This window comes from Psittacula echo (genome assembly GCF_963264785.1).
Source record: "Psittacula echo genome assembly, chromosome: 2".
NCBI lineage: Eukaryota > Metazoa > Chordata > Aves > Psittaciformes > Psittacidae > Psittacula > Psittacula echo.
Genome location: NC_137737.1, coordinates 74,338,361 through 74,360,598, shown reverse-complemented (window position 1 = coordinate 74,360,598; position 22,238 = coordinate 74,338,361). Strand labels below are relative to the sequence as shown.

The 22,238-nt window shown below is 37.5% G+C and overlaps 1 protein-coding gene across 6 annotated transcripts in view; it reads right to left on the bottom strand.

Annotated features, from left to right (window-relative positions):
- The window catches only part of PIGN (phosphatidylinositol glycan anchor biosynthesis class N), a 102,699-nt gene that overhangs the window by 17,320 nt on the left and 63,141 nt on the right, over window positions 1–22,238 (bottom strand). For 5 of the 6 annotated variants that reach the window (XR_013956209.1, XM_080610131.1, XM_080610130.1 and 2 more), the window contains 9 exons: window positions 21,067–21,249; window positions 17,787–17,923; window positions 16,655–16,754; window positions 16,432–16,524; window positions 14,933–15,024; window positions 11,739–11,850; window positions 8,055–8,163; window positions 4,123–4,225; window positions 1,059–1,161 (listed from right to left, as the gene is read on the bottom strand). Coding sequence is in view for 5 of the 6 variants with exons in the window: in XM_080610131.1 (XP_080466257.1) it covers window positions 1,059–1,161; window positions 4,123–4,225; window positions 8,055–8,163; window positions 11,739–11,850; window positions 14,933–15,024; window positions 16,432–16,524; window positions 16,655–16,754; window positions 17,787–17,923; window positions 21,067–21,249 (1,032 nt within the window). In the remaining variant the exon portion in view is untranslated. The remainder of the gene's footprint in view (window positions 1–1,058; window positions 1,162–4,122; window positions 4,226–8,054; window positions 8,164–11,738; window positions 11,851–14,932; window positions 15,025–16,431; window positions 16,525–16,654; window positions 16,755–17,786; window positions 17,924–21,066; window positions 21,250–22,238) is intronic. The other variant, XM_080610133.1, reaches the window with a different exon arrangement.

Sequence of the window (22,238 nt, the reverse complement as noted above, 5' to 3'; positions counted from 1 at the left end):
ATTTAAGTTGTGAATGAGAATACTAAAATATTCTCCATCTCCTTCACTCAGTTCTCAGCACAGTATCACTTGACCTGAAGAGAAATAGCTTCCATGGAATTTAAAAGGTCAATGAACTCCTTTTCACTTGGGAAAAGGAAAAACTCAAACAACAGACACTCAACATGGACAACATTTTAATTAAAAATAATCACATATTATCAGAGGCCTGAGCTTGATTTTCTAATACATGATTTATTTTGTGGTAGGTTTTCTGTGAGCTCCACCAAGGACAGCACATGTGGGAGAAACCAGGGAGAGCTGTGGTGCACATCCACCTGGCTCTGACTCTACAACCACCACTTCACATCTAACTGAACTAATGCATAGCCACAGTTTGTTAAACCCTTGACCTAATCTAAAAGCTAAGTAACAATGCAAGCAGTACGGGGTTTGAGAAATTTAGTATACTGTCAGCAATTTAAGGTGAAAGAAGTTGCATTGATTACAAAACTCCTTCTCCAGGCAACTCCAAGTAGGTGCTAGTTCCCAGTTAGTCTCCAGCTCCTTGTCCATCTAACCAGAAATAAAACTCTGCCCTTGAAGAACGAGTGGAAGGACAAGATCAAACTAAGATTTCTGGTATTTTCTACAGGTCATTTCTGAAATAAAATTATTTCTTTTCAGCCACTCACTCATGACTCTGCCATCAGAATGAAAAAGTACAGTGACATTGTACAGTGTACATTGACTTACTCTGAAGAGTTACTGTACCTTATGCTGAACTAGGCCTATACTTGAACAGAGCTTTGTAGCCTACAGAACATACCACTAAGTCAAACTGATTTCCTGCATTCCAAGAAATGGCTCTGATGTGGAACATTTTCAATAACATAAATTATAAATCTCTCTTACAAGGTCACATTCCTATTTCATAAAACAGCTGATACGGGCTTCCCAAACTTAAAGAAATTTAAACTGCTGCTCTCTGAAAATCACTCAAAATCTTTATTATATCATCAAAGAAAAAAAAAAAACCAACAGGTAATTAACCTGATATAGCTATCTGGAACAGTTACCTTTGGTTTAAGTGAAAGACCGTAGTGCTGCAGTGCTTCCTGTTCCATATTTATCCACACAAACATCAAACCAGATAGCACCAGTGGAAACAGAGCTTCATACCTGAACAGTAACATAATCATAATAAGTACAGTCACTAACAACTATTTAACATCAAATACAGACATATTTCTTTTCTCATCACACAAGTGATATATCAAAAACCTAGTGGCATTCTTCCCCCTTCTTTCCTCGTTTCTGAAGTTTAAATCTATGCAGTAATTAAATGGCAAAAGTAAGAGAAAGAGGCTGCTTCAGCCTTGCCATGTTTTGCACCCATGTTCTCATTTGATGGCTGCCACAACATTGGGGGAGTGCCCTTTGTGTCACGATTAATTTTAACAAAATTGGAATAAAATAAAAAAAAAAAAAAGGAAAAAAAAAAAGACTCACATCTGGCACCTATTTTCTGCAAATGGAAAAATTTGTAATGAGAGCTATTTGGAACCGAGGCTACAGACCAATCTAGACAGCAACTAGATTGTGTCTCTTTAGGACCTAATCACATGAATTTATTCTGGTGATCTCAGTCTAGTTCCAAGGACAGAAGCATCTGTATAATAAAAAGAGCATTGCATTTCACTGAAGTGAAATGTCCTTTTCTTCACTACATAACAATCCATTGCAATTGCAGCATCAAGTCATGCTACTAAACTGGTCTAGCTACAGCCCTGATCTTAGAGGAGTACTTCTGGCTCCTATGAGCACTCAAACATAGCACACAATGTGAGTTATATTTAGTTAGCTGGATTCCTTTCACTGAGTTCTTTTGACTGAGTGGTTTTGCTTAGCATGAGTAGTCACTTTGCATGGGAAAACTGAAGTCACTGGAGCCTTAGGCCACAAGGTCTAACTCCCACCTAGATAAAGCTGAACTTAATTTGTGCTTAGTTATATAAATTAAGGCCTCGAGACCAGTGCAAACTGGAAGATAAAGGAGTTGCATCTTAGTAAGGAGAAACAACCAGAGACGTAAGAAGAAATTTGCACCTGCCTCAAGACAATGAAATAGCTGGATGAGGAATGAAGAGACAGAATTCATCACTGGACCAAGAGGCATGTGCAAAGCACATGAACAGCGTGTGATGGTCGGGTGCACAGAATGTAAGGCTATAAAACTCCAGGAATTTCTTTATTGTGGGTGCCACCCCAGAGGCATCCAGCTGGAGCTGCTCCTATGCCTGTACCACTTAATTACTGATTTTCTAAGAATTGGACAGCTAAGACTTTGCTGTGGGAAATCTAGGATAAAGAATTTCCTTTAACACAAACTATGAGTGTACATATGTGAGACACTAAAACCCCCAGATAACTTAAGGGTGTAGATCATCATTGGATAATTCTAGTTTCTCCTTGCCCTCTACGTTCCAATTATACTGCATGGTGCCTCTCAGTTTGGGGGTTGGTTATTTTTTTTCAGGATAAAATTATAATACTGACACTGACTGTGATCCTATACTGACAAGACTGTATGGGGTTTTTTTTCCTTTTTATTTTTTCCACCTTGGACATACAGACTTATTTGTCTAAAAGTAAGAAAATTATTGCAGTTAATCTTGATATTATTTCTGCTGTTCCTCCCCACTAGTGTAGCCACAAAGCAGTTTCAAACTGGAACAAAAAATTTGAATAGACATTTCTGCTTTAATTATCAGAATGACAAGCAGTTAAACATGAAAACAACGATGGTTATCAGTAACAAAAGTACCTCCAGTCCTCACAGTGGTGTACATCTGCCTACAAAATTAATGTCTTTAACTGAGTCAGCGACAACCAATAGCTCCTCAGCTGGTTTCACTCAACTGTGCACCTACAGAGGTGCTACAACTACCTGGGCAATGCACTGGGCTATCAAACCAGTGGATATTTTTGACACTGAGTGCCTTGGGTTTGCTATGAGTAGTTGGCTGGGGGCATTTTTGGGGTTGTTTTTTTTTGTTTGTTTTGGTTTAGTTTTCATTTTCAGTGTTTTTTGGTTTGTTTTTTTTTTTTTTTAAGAATTGTTCCAAATTGTTGGTCTATTTGAAGATTGTAGGGAGACAGCAGAGAGCTATCAGCATTTAAAGTGGTCTGGTGCAGGGCCAAAGAAAAAGGGGAAAGTTGCCAGCCAAAGAGAGAACAACATTCATGCTTTATCCAGTACCCAGGACAGGCTAAGAAGGTTGAGCATGAGAGTGTGTGTAAGGACAGGAGTAAGATTAGGATCAAAATCTTAATGGGGAAGTGGGAGGAAGGGAAGGTAGGAGATTAAAAAGACAGAGATGCTTCATCTAAAACGAGAGTATCCACAAGAGGCAGCTATTGCAAAATGTCTGCTGCAAGATGTTTTATTCCACTTAATTTTCCAGTGTAATTAAATCCAGAGGATAAGTGGGAGGGAAGGCGGAAACAATGGTTCCTATACTCCCCATTAATTATGCTCTTAAAAGCTACTGAGTCTAGAAAAAAGAAAAAGGGTTGGCCGACACAGTGTTTTCTTCATTTAAAAGCTCTGAGGAGTTGTCTTTATCCAAAAAGAAGGAAGCACTGCTCTTTCTGGGGACCAGAATCCCTTTAAAAAAAAATTACTTCCATGAAAATCTGAGTAAAATTTTCCTTCATTTTAGGGCTGCCTGCTTCCTGTCACATGTAATTTAAGCCATAACTAGATACCAATGCTAAGCAGCTGCAAGAGAAGCAATTTCCTCTTGTTTGTAAGCAGAAAAGCATATGCCAAAATAACAAAAGACAAATTAAATCAGACTTTCTTATTTTGGTGCAAGACTGTTTGAATACATACCCTTCCAGCCACTGCTTGGTCTAGCTGAAAGGAATGTCAACAAAACAGTGTTTATAACACAAAGAGGAATACAGAAGTTCCCCTGAAATTTTATTTAGGAAACTAAACAAGGAGATAAATGGTAAGATCACTGCTGGAAGCACACATTACACCTTGAACAGAAATGTTCATGAGATTCAGCAGTTTCACACTTTGCCTTGATTTTCATATGTAAATCCAATCCAGACAGAGTAAGAAAGAAATACCCTGTGCTGAGGAGCAGGTAGGTAGACATCAGGGAGAGCAATATGCTGAACAGTCGCTGAAAGAGGAATGTGGAGCTCAGTAATGGCAACACAGAGGAAGAAACTGCAACAAAAAAAAAAAAAAAAAAAAGATGCATCAGTCACTACATGCAAAACATTTCACCCTCAGTAACAAGATAACATTGTTCCAAAATCTTGACACTTTATGTACAGATATTCAATGCTGGTCCTATGTGCCCTTCTATTTTCAGAAGTCACTTTTGCTAAGGAAAACCCAGTGTGTGGAATGCTTAATATTTATCAAAAGTAATTTTAGTTCCCTACGATTTTAATTCCCTGGCTGTCTACCTCACAGCCTTTATAATTTCTCATGAACTGATGTTAGTAAGTCCTTCAGATGATGCAGAAGTACTACCCCAGAAAACAGTCAAACTCGACTGTTTAATACTACTTTGAGAACCACTTAACTATTGCCCTGAGGATCTCTGACAGCTAAAAGACTGTGGTTACATAGCCTCTGCTCCATTGTATTAGGTTAGGAAACCTGCTACATTTTGAGGTGCAACTGAAAATACTGGTAGCAAAGACACAGAAACGATGAACTTAGCAGCCTCTTTACTCGAAAGTTTTAAAGCAAGAATATTTAAGGAACTACAAGGGACCTATCTGTCATGACTTATGCCTCTTGCCTTCAACTTGTAATGCATTTCTCTAGTGCAAGTGAGGGACCTTAAGAGTTGCATTTCACTCCTTGGTGTAGTCCATTGGTCAACTGACCATTCAGCCCTGGTCAGCAGAATCCATGCTGTTCCTAAAGAGACTCCTGTAGCTGGGAAACTTCTGGAGGTGAAGATGGGGCCCAACAGTTGTAGGTGGCGAGGAAAACTGGGAAGAGAGGAAATAGGCTACTGGAAAAGTGAGTAAAAAGCAAGAAAAGCCAATGAAAATTGGCCAGTGCTTGAAGCAAGGAAAGGGAGAAGGAAAAGCATTGCTGTGATTTAATCTTTAAAGCTGGTTTTCGGTTGGGGGGTTTTGGTTGGTTTGCCTTTTTTTTTTTTTTTTTTTTCCTTTCCTGGTTTGTTTTGTGGGTTTTGTTTTTTTTTTTTTTTAATACATATTTAAATTTTATGTGTTTATGAAGAAGTGCACAGAAAAATAACATTGGTGTGATTCTTCACTGTGGTATAGTGCCTCTCATTACTGAATCATTCAAAGACTGCATCAACAGTATGTCATAATAATCGCTCTATTAAGGAACAGAAACAAAACTATAATATATGGAAAGTGCTTGTTTGTGCTCACTGTCATAGTATACATTTGTATACACAGTAAATGTATCAATAAAAGAGAAATGAGGCTATTTCTAAAACCTGTGGGTCAGTATCTTTTATTTCCTGGCTTTCAGCCTTGGCTACTGCTACAGTTACAGAATCAATGACTTCATTTCAAGGGTGCTCCAGCCTTTCAGCATCAGTTGTAGCTTTCTGTATTTAAAGAAGGCCCAAGCCAAGAAGGAACCTCACTGCAAGTGAGAATTGCTGGAAAGAAATTCAGCCTCTGTGAATGACACTCAATGCAACAGACATGTATAGCTCCGTTAGTGCAATGAAAACAGATGAGTGGTTGGTAGGTGATAATTAGCCTTTCCTTTCCACACCTGATGTGACACATCAGATACTAACCATCAAAAAACCTGCAGCTTTCTGGCTAACCTATACAAATCTCTGTATGTGTCCCCCACATGCAGCAGTTACAACAAAATCCTCAATATTTGGCAAATTGCTATGATAGATTTCCACTGATGAAACCTTTAAAACATAATACACATTCATTTAGACGTATCTGCTCACATAAAGATGGTTCTGAAGAACATGGGAAGCAGCGGGATTAACTTTATGCCTCCTGGTTTTACCTCTGTGGATAACATACACTGTAAAAACCATATGGTGTAACAGCTAAACACAACTGGACACAGGCCTGCAGTAATCCACCCATCACTAATTCATTTGCATTGATCTCCATGTCTTTCTTCAGAAAGAAATTTTAGGCCTAAATTAAACCTTTAAGTAAGGTCGGCTTCATAGTAAACAAATGAGTAGCTGGGGAGGGGAGAACAATTTGCTAGGTAACTTCAGAAGTCTTATTATTATACTAACATGATAATAACACTCAATCAGTATTATTATGAATAAATACTGATAACTCTGTGTTTCTGGTTATATAAATACATACAGAGGTGCAAAATGAGAGTTCAGTAAGAAACAGTGATATTCTACAACTAAGCAAAAACATGAAAAGGAGTTTGATCACCTGTAATGCCACCAACCTTGGAAAAGCTACAGTACCTTAATTACTATGATGCCACAGTTCTTGTACTCAATAGTGACAAGATAGATGCTAGTTGTGGTTATGGTAGTGACACAGCATTTCCCTCCATCAGGAGTACTGAGGACATGTTGCTGGATGCCTTAGTATTTTACCTGCTTAGTTCCATGTTTAATTATGTAGAGCAACTTCAGCAAGCTTCTACCTTGTATATCCTATTAACTTAAAAAAATTACTTCCAGTCTGAAAGACTTTGCTAAATATTCAATACTACTGTGGCATTAAGTAGACTTTTTGGATACATACAGTTTACTTCACTGTTAGCTTTATTTATCATAGAAACCTCACCCACAGCAAAAAAGATTTCTAATATACTTTTTGCTCGTAACTTCAGGCCTCTTGACTTCCCAAATCATCTCTCAGATGAAAAATGTTTTTCTCTCACTCTCACACAGAAGAGAAAGATAACCTTTACCCTCAATTCCTGCTCCAGTAAGCCAAGCAGGACATCATTGATTTCATTGACTTCACAGCTGCAAGGAATTCATCCACACAGAGATACCCACTTAGCTTAGCAGGCTACAGAGAGTTAAGAAAGCATGATGGAAAGGAAAATACTTCAAAGAAAACTACATTACAAAGAGAGCATTGCTCACATAGAGACACTGATCACAATCACTTGTATTAATCTCAAATCCATTGCTCAAACTGAAGTAGGTTTGCTAAAACTGACAGGACTTGCTCAAGTTAAAACAATGTCACCAGTACAACACATCCAGCAATAAGATAACAAGAGTCAGAATTCTTCCCTTAAGTTATGTTTAAATTCCTGGTCTTGACTTTTAGCAAAGAGCTGCTACCAAACTTTGCATGGTGTATGTTTAGCTCTAAAACAAATCCACATTCCAGATCACTCAGGGATAAACAATGCTAAATATTTTCTAATGGAAATTAGAACTTGTTTTATAGCTAAAACATGAAAGGTGTTGCTTTACTGTATTCCATAACCCCAGTGATAATTACATTTGTACTGTTTAATCATCTTAAAATTTTAATTTTAGAGTTGTGAAAAAGCCACAGACTTGTAAATTGTTCTTTTTCTTTAATTATCAGGTTCTAACATATCAAACATACATTAGCAACTTTAGTTCACAGGTATTTTACAAGTTATCTCTGAAAAGCACTTTCATACCCCAAGGGTCTCTGCCATCAGATGCAATTTCAAGTTTCTATTGAAATACAGCAACAACCTTTCCTCACTTTCTTATGCTTAACTGGATTGCTAGAAGAGCATCTCAAATCACCCTTATCTGACTCCAAGTGAAACAAAAAGAGAATTTAAGCCATTATATTCCTAAAAGGGGTATTCAAGATATTAGGAATATTCAAAAGACAAAGCTACCTGTAAATCAAAGTTGTTGGCATTTTATTACAAACCTACAAAGGAGCAATATTTTAGAAGAAGCAATATTTTAGAAGGAAGAACTATCAAGAGTCAAATGAAGGAACATGTGCAAAAGTAAGATGTCAATAAAGAAGTGTCACTGCCCCAACCCCAAGCCCCATAAACTAGTAACATATAAGTTTGGGAAAGAAGTTGTTCTTACCTAGAGTCATCCAGCTGATAATCTGATTCAATAGAGGCAATCCCTGTTTGTTCTTAAGACTGTCATGGGTACTGCTCACAACGTATGTCGAAAGTGCAACACTCAACATCTACAAAGCAGAAATAAGACAATGTAACACATAGTAAACGTATGGATCTCTGACATCCAACATCAAATATGTAAATATGCTTCAGATTTGTATAAACCCCTCATCTGAATCAACATAAGAACAGGAAGTCTTATATGTAGTGTTGGGTATTTATAGATTTAACAAAAAATTTGCTTTTAAAAACTTCCTTCTAATTTATCATTACTATTAATAATTTGTGCTATTTTTTAATTTAAAGAAGTGCTCTGGATCACTGATTTGACATGATACGCTCTTTGTCACTTAAACACTCATGTAAACCACAGAAAACATATGCCCCAAGTTCTTCAAGTAGCACTTGTCCTCAACTAGCAGAGCCTCTGGCTTTGCTGCAGTATTGCATACAGGGTGAAGGCAAGGGTAGTTGAAGCAAGAACTATGCATGGGCAGCACAGCTCCTCTAAGAAAAGACAGCAGCAGCAGAGCAAATTGGAGGTGGATTTTAAGAGATAAAAAGCTGCTGCAATCTTGGCAGACTGTTAAAATGAAATTGTCTGCAACACCTCAAGCAGAGTCCTCTGCTTTGTAGAAGCAGTGACACTGAAGACTGTTCTTTTCTTCTTCCCTTGACTAATTGTAGAGACACCACTCAGTCATCAAGTAGGTGCAAAAAACCTGAGGAATATTACCCCGTGAGTCAGTTATTTCTGAAAGATTACAATTATCCAAGAAAATACTTGAGCCAAGTTTTCAATTACTGCCATTTATTCATAACTCTGCAGTTCCACTAAAAGGCAAATCAAGTGGTACTTTGCAAACACGTATTTTAAAATTGCATTACAAGATATAATTGCTGTTGTGGCTTTTTTTAGTGCAAAGCACCTATACAGTCTTCACATTCATCACTTTTTACCATATGAATTGCTGCCATTCCCCTGCCAGACACAGTGATACTTAGTGGTACCTGTCCAGAGGTTACACTTAGCAGTCAGCATCATATTTTGTTCTAGTTTCACAGGTGCTTTGTATCTGTTGCTTCTGTTTAATTTCAGGCCACAATAACATGTAACTTGTATTTCTGTGTGACATCAAGAAGCTAGGTCAAAGCATTAAGCCTCCAAAAGCTCAGGGAATTGGCCCCTTTAGACCTCTGATGTTTATTTGGAATGCTTTTGCTGTATTCAGGCCAGATGTTTCCCCTTTGATGTATCTTTTCAACTTCTAGCATTATGAGCTCTGGTAATCCCTCTGCTATTCCCTAGTCACTGGTGAAGTCACTTTGCACTCACTTTGTGTCATCTCCCATAATACATCTCCTGCCTTGAAAGACTTGTGATGACCTGGGCACATTAGTAAACTCAATTTAGTGCTGCTAGATCTATGCCAATGGCCAGGGAAGGGACCAGCACCCACTTTTGAGACTCCCATTTTCATAATTCAAGTAATGTTCAAATTGCTCTCTGCTTTCACCATCAGAATTAGAACGGCACAAAAGGTACATGGAGATGCAAAATGAGGTCTCCTGCTAAGAACGTCTTCTTTTTTCTTCCACAACCTTCTCCGGAATTAGAGGCTATTCTTGCACAGTTTAAGAGCAGGCCTCTGGGAAACACTCATCCTTGGGTCACAGCTAGAAAGAGGAAACCAAGGGTGACATCTGCAGTCCAACACATCTTCGCCAGAAGGTCTCCTAAGCAACTAACATGATAACCCACAGAGAGAATGGTAGGAGAACCAGCATCATCAGCTGGATGCTATACAAGGCTTATTGAAAACACCCCTCCTGTCCCTAGTTCCACCAATACAACATGGATCCCTACCATTCATTTCTCCTAATTTAAAGGAGAAAACTAATAAACCGACCACCTTGGACCCACATGAAGTTCAAGCTTCCCAGGTATAACAACTTGGCCCAACATTACCAAACAATGGAAACAGCAGTGTTTTCAGTAATGCAGCAAAAACTGGACTTCACCTATGGAACTGATGTTATCTGCAGCAAAAATATTAAATTGTACAGTAAGCACTGCAGCAGTCTAGCTGATGGATTATAAATAACTCCCATTTTCACCATTCCAGAGTCCTTAATGATTTCTCAAACATCGTAGAATTGTTTAGGTTGGAAAAGACCTTTAGGGTCACCAAGTCCAACTGTTAACTCTGCCAAGTCCATCAAAGTCCGCCACTAAACCATGTGGCTAAGAATCATGTCTACATGTCTTTTAAACAGCTCCAGGGATGGTAATTCCACTATTTCCCTGGGCAACCTGTTCCAATGCTTGACAACCCTTTCAGACAAGAAGTACTTCCTAATATCCAATCTAACCCTCCCTTGGTGTGTTGTGAGACTGATTCCTCTTGTCCTGTCACTTGTTACCTGGGGAAAGAAACCTATGCCCATGATTAGCATTAATCAAAAGACAATCCTCCATTCCTGCTTTAATGACATCAAGAGAAAACCTGAGAAACTGTTGGCAGTTTTCTGAAACTGTGAGGCTACAATGAGATTCTTCTGCCTCAAGCAAACAGTGACCTGTATCAAAACTTCAAAATTAGGTCTAAACATAAACTGATATTTTTGTAACAGAAATGCAAACGTATCCATATGAAGTTACTCAGGCTTATATTTGTACATTCTAACATTTCTCTTTTTGTACACTTTTGCTAAAAAATCTTTTTGATTGTGCTGTTTGGTTCTCTGGGACTTTGTTTCTTTAAGGCTAATACCCATGCTGGAAATTCATAGTGTGTAGCTACAAAACACAGTGAATAAATGAGTAGCCTAAAAATGACCTCTCAGGTCCATACAGGTATGTACTTTAGCCATTCATCATTCTTTCCCCTCCTCCTTTTGAGTTCCAATTATAAAAATAACCAATTTGAGCTCCATACCTATACCACTGGTATAATGAATGCTCAGTAAGAAACTCCAGCACATAATAAGTTATAGCTAATAAAGCTGGTCCTGAAATAAAATCAGTATCTTCTAAGAAGTTTAAAAAAAAAAAAAAAAGGAGGACAGCAGACATGCAAGGTATTATTAGAATCTTAAAAGCTCTCTAGAACTTAATTAGCACCTACTATGAAAAGATCTACCTATTTCATGAAGCTATAAAGAATAAAAACCACTAATCTTTCATCTGAAACAAGATTTAGCCAACAGAAAGCCAGCTCAGTATTAGTCTCACATTGTTACTCAACAGCTAGAAACTGGAAAGAATGCCCTGAACCAGCAAGCCCATCCTTAGTGTTCATGTGCAATTCACGCAAAGGTCACTGGAAGTTACATACACAGACTGACGGCAGGACAAACTCTCAAACTCTCCAAGTAGAGCATCAAGCGTGTAAGCACATCACTCCATCAATATACACAAATATGCACAAGATGAACTTTGAGAACACAGCATTATGATATTTAAACACGTATATTACCATGAGCACATGGGTCCTCTTAAAATGGTCAAGGGGAAAACTCTAAGGAACAATCATTTCCTTCTTCAAAGGGATGGCCTTCGTAGGAACACGTTCTTAGAAAAGTAAAAATTTGCACTTAAAAACCCTTCAACATTGAGAATTACTGGAAAACAGCAACTGACCTGATATAAATACACTTTCAGATCTTCATTATTTCTGTATTTATTTTTGTTTTTACAAAGGGATGCCAGTGAGAAGCAAGAGATAAGGAGAGTCAGCAAACCAGTTGCTATTCTGTAAAAACAAAAGAACAATAAAATCCTAGGAAGCATCATCAAAATGTTCAGGAAACTTTTACAGAAGAGCTCTTCACTAAGATCAAATAATTCATTACCGTATCAAGACTTAATACATTAAGGAAACACCAACATCCAGCTTTAGAAAACCAAAATCCAATCCAGAATCAAGTGTGGTTTGGTTGGTTTGGGCTTATTTTTATAATGTAGTGGTCAGCTTGAGGGTTTTTTTGGGTGGGGTTGGGTGTGTTTGGGTTTGGTGTTATGGGATTTTTTTAATACAACCTTGCCATCCACAAATACAATTATTCATTTTTTTCATGGCAATGGCAAAAGAAACCCTCCATTTTGGCCACATGACTGCTCTGTCACCTGTTATTTTTAGGTACTTTACCTCCAAGTAATATTTTGAACAAAATAGTAACAGTGATTGGTGATCTAAAGTTAGGTCTTCAAGGTTTGTCCAATCATCTATCAGGGTATTTACACCACAATAGCTAACAAATACATAGTTATGTAGAAATATCTCACATTCAGTAATATCAGGCCACACAGGCATATATATCTCAATAGCAGTTTCCAAGTAGTGATCTAATGAATAGAGGAACATAGTTGCAGGCTACTCACAGGCTGAAGGTTGGAAGGTATCCCTGGAGATCAGGCCAGTCCAATTCCCTACTCAAAGCAGTGAGTAGGGCTTTGGCTGCTCAGGGCCATACCTAGCTAGGTGTTGAATACTTCCACTGATGGAGACTCCACAACCTCCTCTAGGCAACCTGTTCCAGTGACTGACCCTCCTCAGTGTAAAATAAGTGTGTTTGTTCGTACATTCAAATGGAATTTCCTGCATTTAAATTTTTGCCCATCTGTCTCTTCACTAGACACCGAGAAAAATCTGTCATCTTTACTCTTCTCCCCTAGACAGGTATTTATATACATTGATAAGATCTGAGTCTTCTCCAGAATAACCAGATCCAGCTCTCTCATCTCTCCTCCAGGATAAGCAGCCCCAGCTCTCGCTCACTCTCCCGTGACATATTATCTAATCCCTTATTCATCTTAACAACCATTCTCTGGACCTGGCCTAGTATATCCACATCACTTTTTCCAGAGGGCCCAGGACTGGATGCAGCAATTTCAGATGAGTCTTGGCACGGCTGAGTAAGGAGGAATAATCACCTTCCTCCTGCTCACCATCCTGGTGATGCCAAGGATACCACTGGACTTTTCTGCAAGAGGCACTTCCCAGTCCTTGCCCCAGACTTTCAAACAGCTCTCAGCAGTCTGAAGCCTGGGTTCCTGATGGCCAGTCTTACCAGTAAAGGAGGTAAAAGAAGGCCTCAGACTTCAATGTTCGTTTATCTCCAGGTCCCCATCCCAATCAGCTGCAGGGCCACATTTTCCCTAGTCTTCCTTTTGCTGCTGTATACTGTCTTGTTGCACTTTACATCTCACACCAGATTCAACTTCAGGAAAGCCTGGGTTTTCCTAACCTATCCTGCACATTCAGACAGCATATCTACGTTCCTCCTGGATCATCTGACCCTGATTTCACCTCCTGTATGCTTTCTTTTTATGTCTGAGTTAGGAGCTCCCTGTTTGTACCATACAAGTTTTATTAATGTACTCAAGAAACCCTGTCCCAATGTATAGTGCCACTGCTCAAAAACAGATCTAATAAAAGCACTCTGACACTAATTTCTCCCTCCCATATCTTTTCTCCCAGCATCTCCTTATCTTCAGTATCCTGAGGTGCCACACATACATATATTTTTAATTGTTGCTTCAAGCCTTTTCAGCTTCAAAACTCCCTTGACAGGATTCAGACAGGCACAAACCATTTCAGAGGTACAATATTTCATTAGAAGAATAAACAGGAAGATGTACAACCTGGGCAAGGTGAATGTAAAGAAGTGCCAGGGAGGAAGATCTAAAGGTAATTTGATTCCATTTTGATTTCTAAGCTGTGCTCAAATGTTTTCAAGAATAAAACCCCTCGGTTTGGATCAGCAGAAATATATGAATGTATATACAGCTGAGAGGTTGTAACACAGCCAAAGAAAATCTGTCCTGAATATTTCTAACATGCCCAAGCATCAAGACTAAGAAGAGTATTCAATAGATACATTTAAGTCACAATGAAAAATATAGAGGCAGAATGTCAATAATTCTGAAATACCTGGGCTCATAATTCTATCTGCAATCATACATTACTGCTCCAATCCCATATTTTACTGAGGATCAGGCACCCTGCTCTGACGTGGTATCTTCTGCCAGACAGCAGAAGGAACCATTGCAGTGTAGGTAGATTCAAGTCTTTCTCTGCAGTAGCACCACAAGCCTAATGCCCTCAGGCCAACCACTTGGACTGCATCCAAGTATGAGAGAACATTGGTATGATGAAAGAATGGCTCACAAGAGGAGAGGAACAGATGACAAAGATGCACTAGATGCAAAAAAAGATGCAAATCAACAACTGTAGAAAATCAGACAAGCAACACCAGAAAGGAAAACTTAGAACAGAGAACAAGTGAAGGTGGAAAAAGAATAGACAAAGGAAACAGTGAGGAAGAAGAGAGCTTTGCCTACCCTATTTATTCTATTTCTCTGATTATCTCATTAGGCACAGAGTGCTATTCAAAGACAGATTATTCAAAATTAGATGGCGGAATTCAGAAAGATGCTGTCAGAGTAAATTGCTTTTGAAGAAACATTCTTACGTGCCAGTACTATTTACCACATTTGCACTTCAGTGAAGCTCCTTCTTTAATGATAACCTTTATTTTTATGTAAAGTTCGCAAATTTTTGTATTGTGAGAGATGTTTTCCCTTGCCAAGAAACTACAGAATAATGTAAAGAGCAAATAGATGAGGCAAAAGAATTAAAAGCTTATTCTCATTCACATTACTAACTGAGGTCTCTATAATCATGTTTTTTATAATCATTTAAATTCTGAATTTCAATACCTGTCTCAGCCAGCTTTCAATAATACAATTCCTCACGTATCTCAAAAGGCAGCCTAAATCATGAATATCGAAGAGGGAAATAAAAAGTTTAAAGAACAAAATGAGAGTCTTACACCAGAGGAATGTTTGGTTCTCTTCCTACAACAGGCATTAAAGGAAATATTGCCAGGAGCACACACAGAAGAGTCCAGATTGATGCGCTTGTCTAAAGGAAATAAATATATAAAAAGATTATTTTGGAGGTCATGTGGACAATTGTCTAATCAGAAAAAAATACCTCCGTGAACTACTAATGGCTACTAGCATCTCAAAAAGCAACCCCCCCCCCTTATCAAGAGTAAACTTAACTGAAAACAGAGCACAGGATCATTGGTGTTACAGGACTTTAATTTAGAAAAGAATCTCATTTACATGGCTGTCAAAATCCTATCAAAGACAATGAGAATCAAAGCTAAGATTACACTTTAAAGCACTTTATCCAAGTGTGGCCTTCACACATATTGCAGTCACTAGAAAGCTGATGAGTAACCTTATGGAAGAGAGGAATAAAACTAATTTCATCAAAAGTTTGCAGCAGCTCACTAATCACCTATTCTCTGACAATATGGCAACATTTTCCAGTCTTTGAATCTGAATTCCATTCGATTTAACTACCATAATCATCTAAGTAGTTATCTATATTCTTTGCCACGAGGAAAAAAATCCAACCCGATCCCAGGTATTTGATTCTAAATAAAAACATTAAAAGTTATAGGCAGAATCAAGCTCAACGCAGATTCAAATTCCCCAAAGGAAATTTTCAGTGCTACAAAACATCATCTCTGTATACCCAGCTTTAAGATAAGTTACTTAATTACTCAAATACAATTAAAAAATATAAATAAACGAATACAGTTCTTGCAGAGTAGGACTTAGCAATTCAATTCCAGTTTTTCTGTTATTTGTTTTAATTAAAATGCTAATGTTACTCCAGAACTCTAGGTTTTAGGTATTCTGTGAAATAAGAGATGTTTGAATAAACTAATGGAAGAAATGTCTTATATTAAACGATGATTTACTTCACACCCATATTTACAGAAGTGGAGTTTCTTCCTGGGAAAAATGGTACAGAAAGCTGCCTCGGAGGAACAATGTGTGCCAGCTGATTGCAGACAGTAACGAATTGAAAAAGCATTTTTCAGTTATCTTCTCTTTCCTTTTTTTTTTTTTTTTTTTTTTTTTTTAGAATAAATGACCATATTACTCAAAGGGTGGCACTTCCACCAATCGTGCATGTCAACTCTTTTGTTACTGTGACAATTTGATAAGTGATGTGCATTTCATACCACTAAGTCAAGCATTTTTTAGTTACCATTAACAATAGAAAACTGATAGCTAACTCATAGCTACCGCAAAATTCTTAAGCAGTCTTATTTACTCATTTTGTATAAGAGATCTATCCGGATCATATTAAACTCCTCTGCCTTGCTACATACTGCTCATGATGGAGATCAGAATAAAAGCATAACTGAACAAAAACCTAAAGCAGCATTCCAAAGAGTCCAGTCCCAATATCCTGAGATGCAACCGTTAGCCATTTAAAATGCTCTTTCTAAGCAAAGCAATACAATACCTTTGCTTGAGCCCACAGTTGTGCGATCACTGGCCAGCCAGCAAAGACAAGAAGACCAAGAGTAAGCGTAGAGCGATAGAAAAAGCTGAAGACCTAATTAAAAATGAAAGAAAATCCATCAGAAGACTGAAAACTAAGCACATTAATAAAACTTACAATTACTCAAAGAGGTAGAATGCTAGCTGTGAGATAACCTGTTGATACAGATGGATAAAATACTTACTAGTATTTCAATTCCCAGTATATAAATGAAGATGAATCCTACAGACTGAACCATATGATGTGACAAGAGATTTGTGGCAAGGTCTTGAATAACAGGAAGTCTGTTCAAAACAATGGAACAAGATAATCATTATTTTTAAAAAACAGAAAGATCAAAGGATTTTATCTTTGAAGGGCAAGGAGAGGGGTCAGAGCCCAAAAAACACTTCAGGTATTGCTGATTTAGAAACAGAGTGGGTGATGGCCTGAGGCTCCTTCTGTCCAGTTTTACTTGATACAGGATCCACAATAAAACCCTCCAGCCTTTTCCCCTCCCATTTCTGGCTCATCTTCACCAGTATTTGGACAAGCTTCAGATACCTAAATCAACTCTGACTTTATGAACAGTTTTAGTTATGCTGTGCTTAATGTCCATCATAACTGATGAAACATTCAGAAGCTTTAGAGAGAGTGGAAAAAAATCCCCAGTTAGCTTTTCCAGAGTTTTATGAAGCAGCTCATTATCTAACTGCAGTTGGTCTTATTTTCTCTGAATAATACTGAGCTAGTATCTACAGAATTGCCAGTATTTAGGTAATAGAAATCATAATGTAATAAGTATTTTTGGATTTAGAGTGAAAGGAGACCCAGACAAGACAAGTTTGGTTTAATATCAGAGCACAATCTTCAACAGGACTAGTACATCTTCTCCAAAAGTAGATACAGTCCAGCATACTTGACACTTTGCAGGATCAGACTATTCCAGAATTACTGGAAAAGAACAGCCTGTCCCACTTTACAAAGGAAGTCAGCTGCTACAGGTATTTCCCCAAGAATTTAGCACACTTTCGTTACAGTTACAAGAGTACTAAAACCATTTTGTCTTGGGAAGTCATTAATTTATTTTTGCTAATAGGAAAGATATCTCCTAGAATTGGCAGCTATGTCAGTCAGTTTGGAAACCACCCTGTATGTCAAGTGAAATATAAACCACAGTCCTCTGGGATGTCTCAGAAACATTTCAGGCAGTTTAATAAATTTATATTTAACCTTTTCTCCCAAATTTATGGGGAAAAAAAAAAAAATTGTCAACAAACAGGAAGCACAGACCCAGTTTTATAAAGCATTCTTTGTAAAATGTATTCTTTACTTACTCTTTCACAACTGCATACCACACCGGTACTGGCAAGAGACAGTATATGTAGTATGTCCAAGGACATGTTTGAATCAACAGGAAAAAAGCTATTACCATTCCAACAAAGGCAAAACTGTAGAAGAGAACAGTAGATTCCTGTAAAACAAATGTTGGACAAACATTCCTGAGACATCAATAAAATGTTTTAAACTCCACACTGTTTTCCATTTGTTAGTTACACAGTAAAGCAAATGTTACTTTAACACAGTCACTCAAGCTGCTTTGTGTCTCTGGGCACAACTTTGGACACTGTTTCCAGGCAGACACAAAAAACAAAAGGCAAACCAACCACTGGATTTGAAGATTTAATTCTAAATATCTCCCTGCATAAGGTCCTGCAGTAAAATCTGCACAAGCAAAGCACACTTGTACAGTTTGGAAGCCCAGTGTATGCAGTATTATTTACGTTCAATGAATACATAAAATCCATTGGAAGTCTGAGATGCTAAGGGTCTTGGAAAAAAGAATTCTCTTAAATTTGGATTAAAAAAAACAGACTTCACTTAGCATATAACCTTTCGAGTTCAAGTTTGTAGCATTAAGGTCAAAACATTTAATGAAAATTCCATTAGCACACATTTCCTCCTCCTGACTGAGACATTTGAAAGAGAAGTAATTAAATTAAAATATAAGGCATTAACTCCTACTGGAAAATACTAACTCTTCAGGATCTAGGGACAGCTACTGAAGGAGGCTTGCAACCAACCTCTCACAGGAAAGACAGCCTTACTCAAAAGAATCTGCAATTTCAAGATACAACAGAGGACTAGAGTCACATGGTACTGAAAGATTCCTATCATAGCTAGAGCTGTCAATATACTTAATCCTAACCTACATCACCAGCTTTGTGCTTTCTGAAAATAAATAAAAGAATTAAGACATGAAATGTACTCAAAGAAACATGTTCTTGGACTAACAGAGCTGTAAGGAAGAACATCAAAGAGAAAGGAAATTTTTAAAATGGATAATCTCAGTCAGGTAAGTTGGTCCTCAATCATCAGGTAGCAGTAATCTCTTGTTCATGCAAAAAGCAGCATTAAACAGTCACTGTGAATCTGCATTTTACCTGATCATTGAACTATTCGTCCTTATTTAGGGACATTCAGATATCACAAGAATTACTGGCAAGGGAAGATTATGTTTTAAATAAACAATCGTATCTTCCTGTAAGGCAACTTGACATAGCAAGTTCACATATAGCAGTTCACATATACAGGTCAACTTCTTCTGCCTCCCTGTGACTGACTTACAACTGCCTTGATCTAAACTAACACTAAATGCAAGTTCTAAATGATTTTTAAAATAGAATTTCTAATAAGAGCTGCCATTAAAGAAGGAAAAATATGTTATATAGAAAGCTGACCTAATGAAATTTTAGTTTAGTAGTTTTAAATCTTACATTTGCTGACATATAGACAGAATGAATATGTATAGGAATGATAGGCACACAATGTAGTTTATCATCAAATGATTAAACACATACAATCAACATTTTATTCCATATAGAGATATAAATATTATAGAGTTCAATATAGATGGTCACGCATTGAAAATGGAAATCAGACTTGCATTTTCTAAGGATGTTTAAAAATTGGTTTAAAAGGTTAGGCTTCTGCTAAGCAAAATAACACACTACTCTAAAAGCAAAAGTTCGTTCATATGCTTCATAAGAAATCAAAAACTTTTGAAGATTATATACAGAGGACGTGCAGTTTCATTATTCAGAGGCTCCTTTCAGCTCTTATAAGGCAGTGCTTTGTAGAAGACTATTTGTCAATGGTAGATTAGTTTCTCAGCAAAATTCTTTAAGTAGCTCCGATATTAGCTATAAACAAAATAACTACCATATATGAAGGATTAGCTTCACACTGTGATTCTATAAGTATTTAGGAACATTAAAAAAAGGTTTCTACAGAAAAAGACCTCTTACTAAAACTGAGTAAAGAAAAATGTTATAAACAAAGAACTGAGACCTAATCTTTTTCTCCCACTGTCACTAGTATAAAATTTGCCTTCAACAAGTAAAATCAATATACCAAATTCAAATCTGATGTCAACTAAAAATGTGAAGTCTTTGCTTAATGCTGTTATTAATATGCCTGATACTCACTCTATTTACTGTAATTATTTTGTTCATATCTGACATAACATGCATCTTGGATTATTTCTTCTCAGTTATTTGATGAAAGAAAACTTAAATCATGCATTACAGCACTTATAAATATTTCCCATTTCAATTTTATTTGATCACTTTCATTAAAGGCTAAGACTATCTCATTTCAAACAGCAGTAAAAACCTCAAGATAGCATGATAGGGATTTTCTCAGAGTAGTATACTGAAGGCAGTAAAGATGCTACATGAGTGCTCATTCTCAGTTACATTATCAAATGAAACAATTCCCTTTATTTTGAAACAAATTCTTGAGTTTGGGATACCCTCCCCCACCAAGGCTTTAATCCTTCTCTACTGAAATGGCAGCTCTTTGCTTATTCATTTTTTCAACATATCTCTGTTCCTGATGAATGGCTGAAAGTATATATGTAGAATTTTGTACATTGTCAAAAATCAAACCATAATAATATTGTCAAAAAGAGCTTCCTTCATCTTTGATGTCTTCTGCTGCACCCTTGCAAATCACAGAGTACGAGAGCAAGCCAATCTGTGAAACCATGGTTCACCTTTCTATCGTAACAGGTGATACATTTTAAAAATGCCATGACTGGACTGCACAGCTTCTGAAAACTGATTTCACATTGCCAGAGAGAACAGGAATAAAATAATTTACATGCTATTTTTTTTATCCTTACAGTAAATAAGAAAAATCAAAATGGAAGCCTGAAGTCTGAGTACTTGCAAACAAGTAGTATTACAACAGAGTGCTGATTTGCTACAATTAACACTGAAAACTGGCTTCCAGTTAAAGACAGACCCTCTTAACAGTTTTAAATCACTGTTTGCTTACACTTGAATTAGCATCTAGTAAAACGCACAGCTGTAAGAAGGAAGAAACCGAGAAAGCATAGTACTGCATACTCACTCTTACACAGTTTAGGAATACGGATCCTAATAAATGAACCAAACAAATGTTTGTAACCAAACGGTAACACTATGGAGGATTACAGTAACTAGAAAACTCTACAGTTTGCCAGTTTCCACATGTAATCAAAAGAAGAGAGACTGAGCATACATATAATGCTGAAAACCGTTAGAAAAAAATCACTACATGTTTCCAACCTACCTTATTATTAGTCTGGACAGCCTTGGTCAAATTAGTATGGGTCTTGATAATCACCAAAATCACGTAAGTTGTCCAGCCCACAAAACTCATTGCAATACTTAAACCCAGGAATAATCGGTCATAAGTATGGTAATATGACAAGCCTTCCAAAGCAAGGTTAATCAGCGTTTTGCACAGAGATATCTAAGGCAGATAAAACAAAGAAGCAACAGTTTAGAGTAAGTTTCATTTCACAAATCGGTGTAACTGAGCACAACTGGAGCTCAAGCACCTCTATTACTCTTGGCATATGTGTCCTGTCCATGCTGAGATGTAGTGTTTTGGCCAGCACAAACTGCTGGAGTACACACTGCTTTGGACTCCTGTTGGACATAAAGTCAACCATTTTTTGGCTCCTTCACCATCATCCTTGGCCACAACAGGTGAAAGCCACAGAGACAGCACATCTTGAACACCACCTACTACCAAGCATGCTGCTTTTTTTCTCCATTAATATTCAACCATATATATTCCAGTATAAGTAACCCCACAAAAAACCCATTGTGTGCTTCTGAAGGCACAACATTTACATAGAAGGAGGATTATGGAGGCAGCCAAAACGTGGTCACTCTCCACAGCCTGAAATAGCCCCTTGCTGGGGTCTGATGTCCTCCACTTCAGTAGTACCTGATATTCCCAGTGCTTTGCCTAAGCACCAGAGGTGGATTCAGAGAGTCAACTGGAACCTCAGCTTCATTCACAAAGCAGCTTCTTGGGGCTCTCACGACACAGATCACTTGGACACAAGAAGGGTTGTACCCAGTCTAATCACAAGTCACCTTACTCAGTACCTTCCACTTGGGAGACACCATGACAAAGACTGTTTTTTTCCCCTCACCATGTCATTTGTTACACAAAAGTGTACTGACTCCTGTGATTTACCCAAAGATGGGAAGCTCAGCTGTGTAATTTGTGGTCACAAAGGGTTCTCTGTGATTAAAAGATCTGTCAGCAAGACTATAATAAGAAGATGAGCATACATGATGGTGCTTCTTTACGTGTCCAGGTTGACTTAACAGCAACAATCAACAGAAAAAGGTACGTCAACTCCTGAAGAGATTATAAGTCTGCCAATAGTCAAACTCACCCAAAATCAAATCATTCCTGAAGATGCAATTATGAATGCATATCTG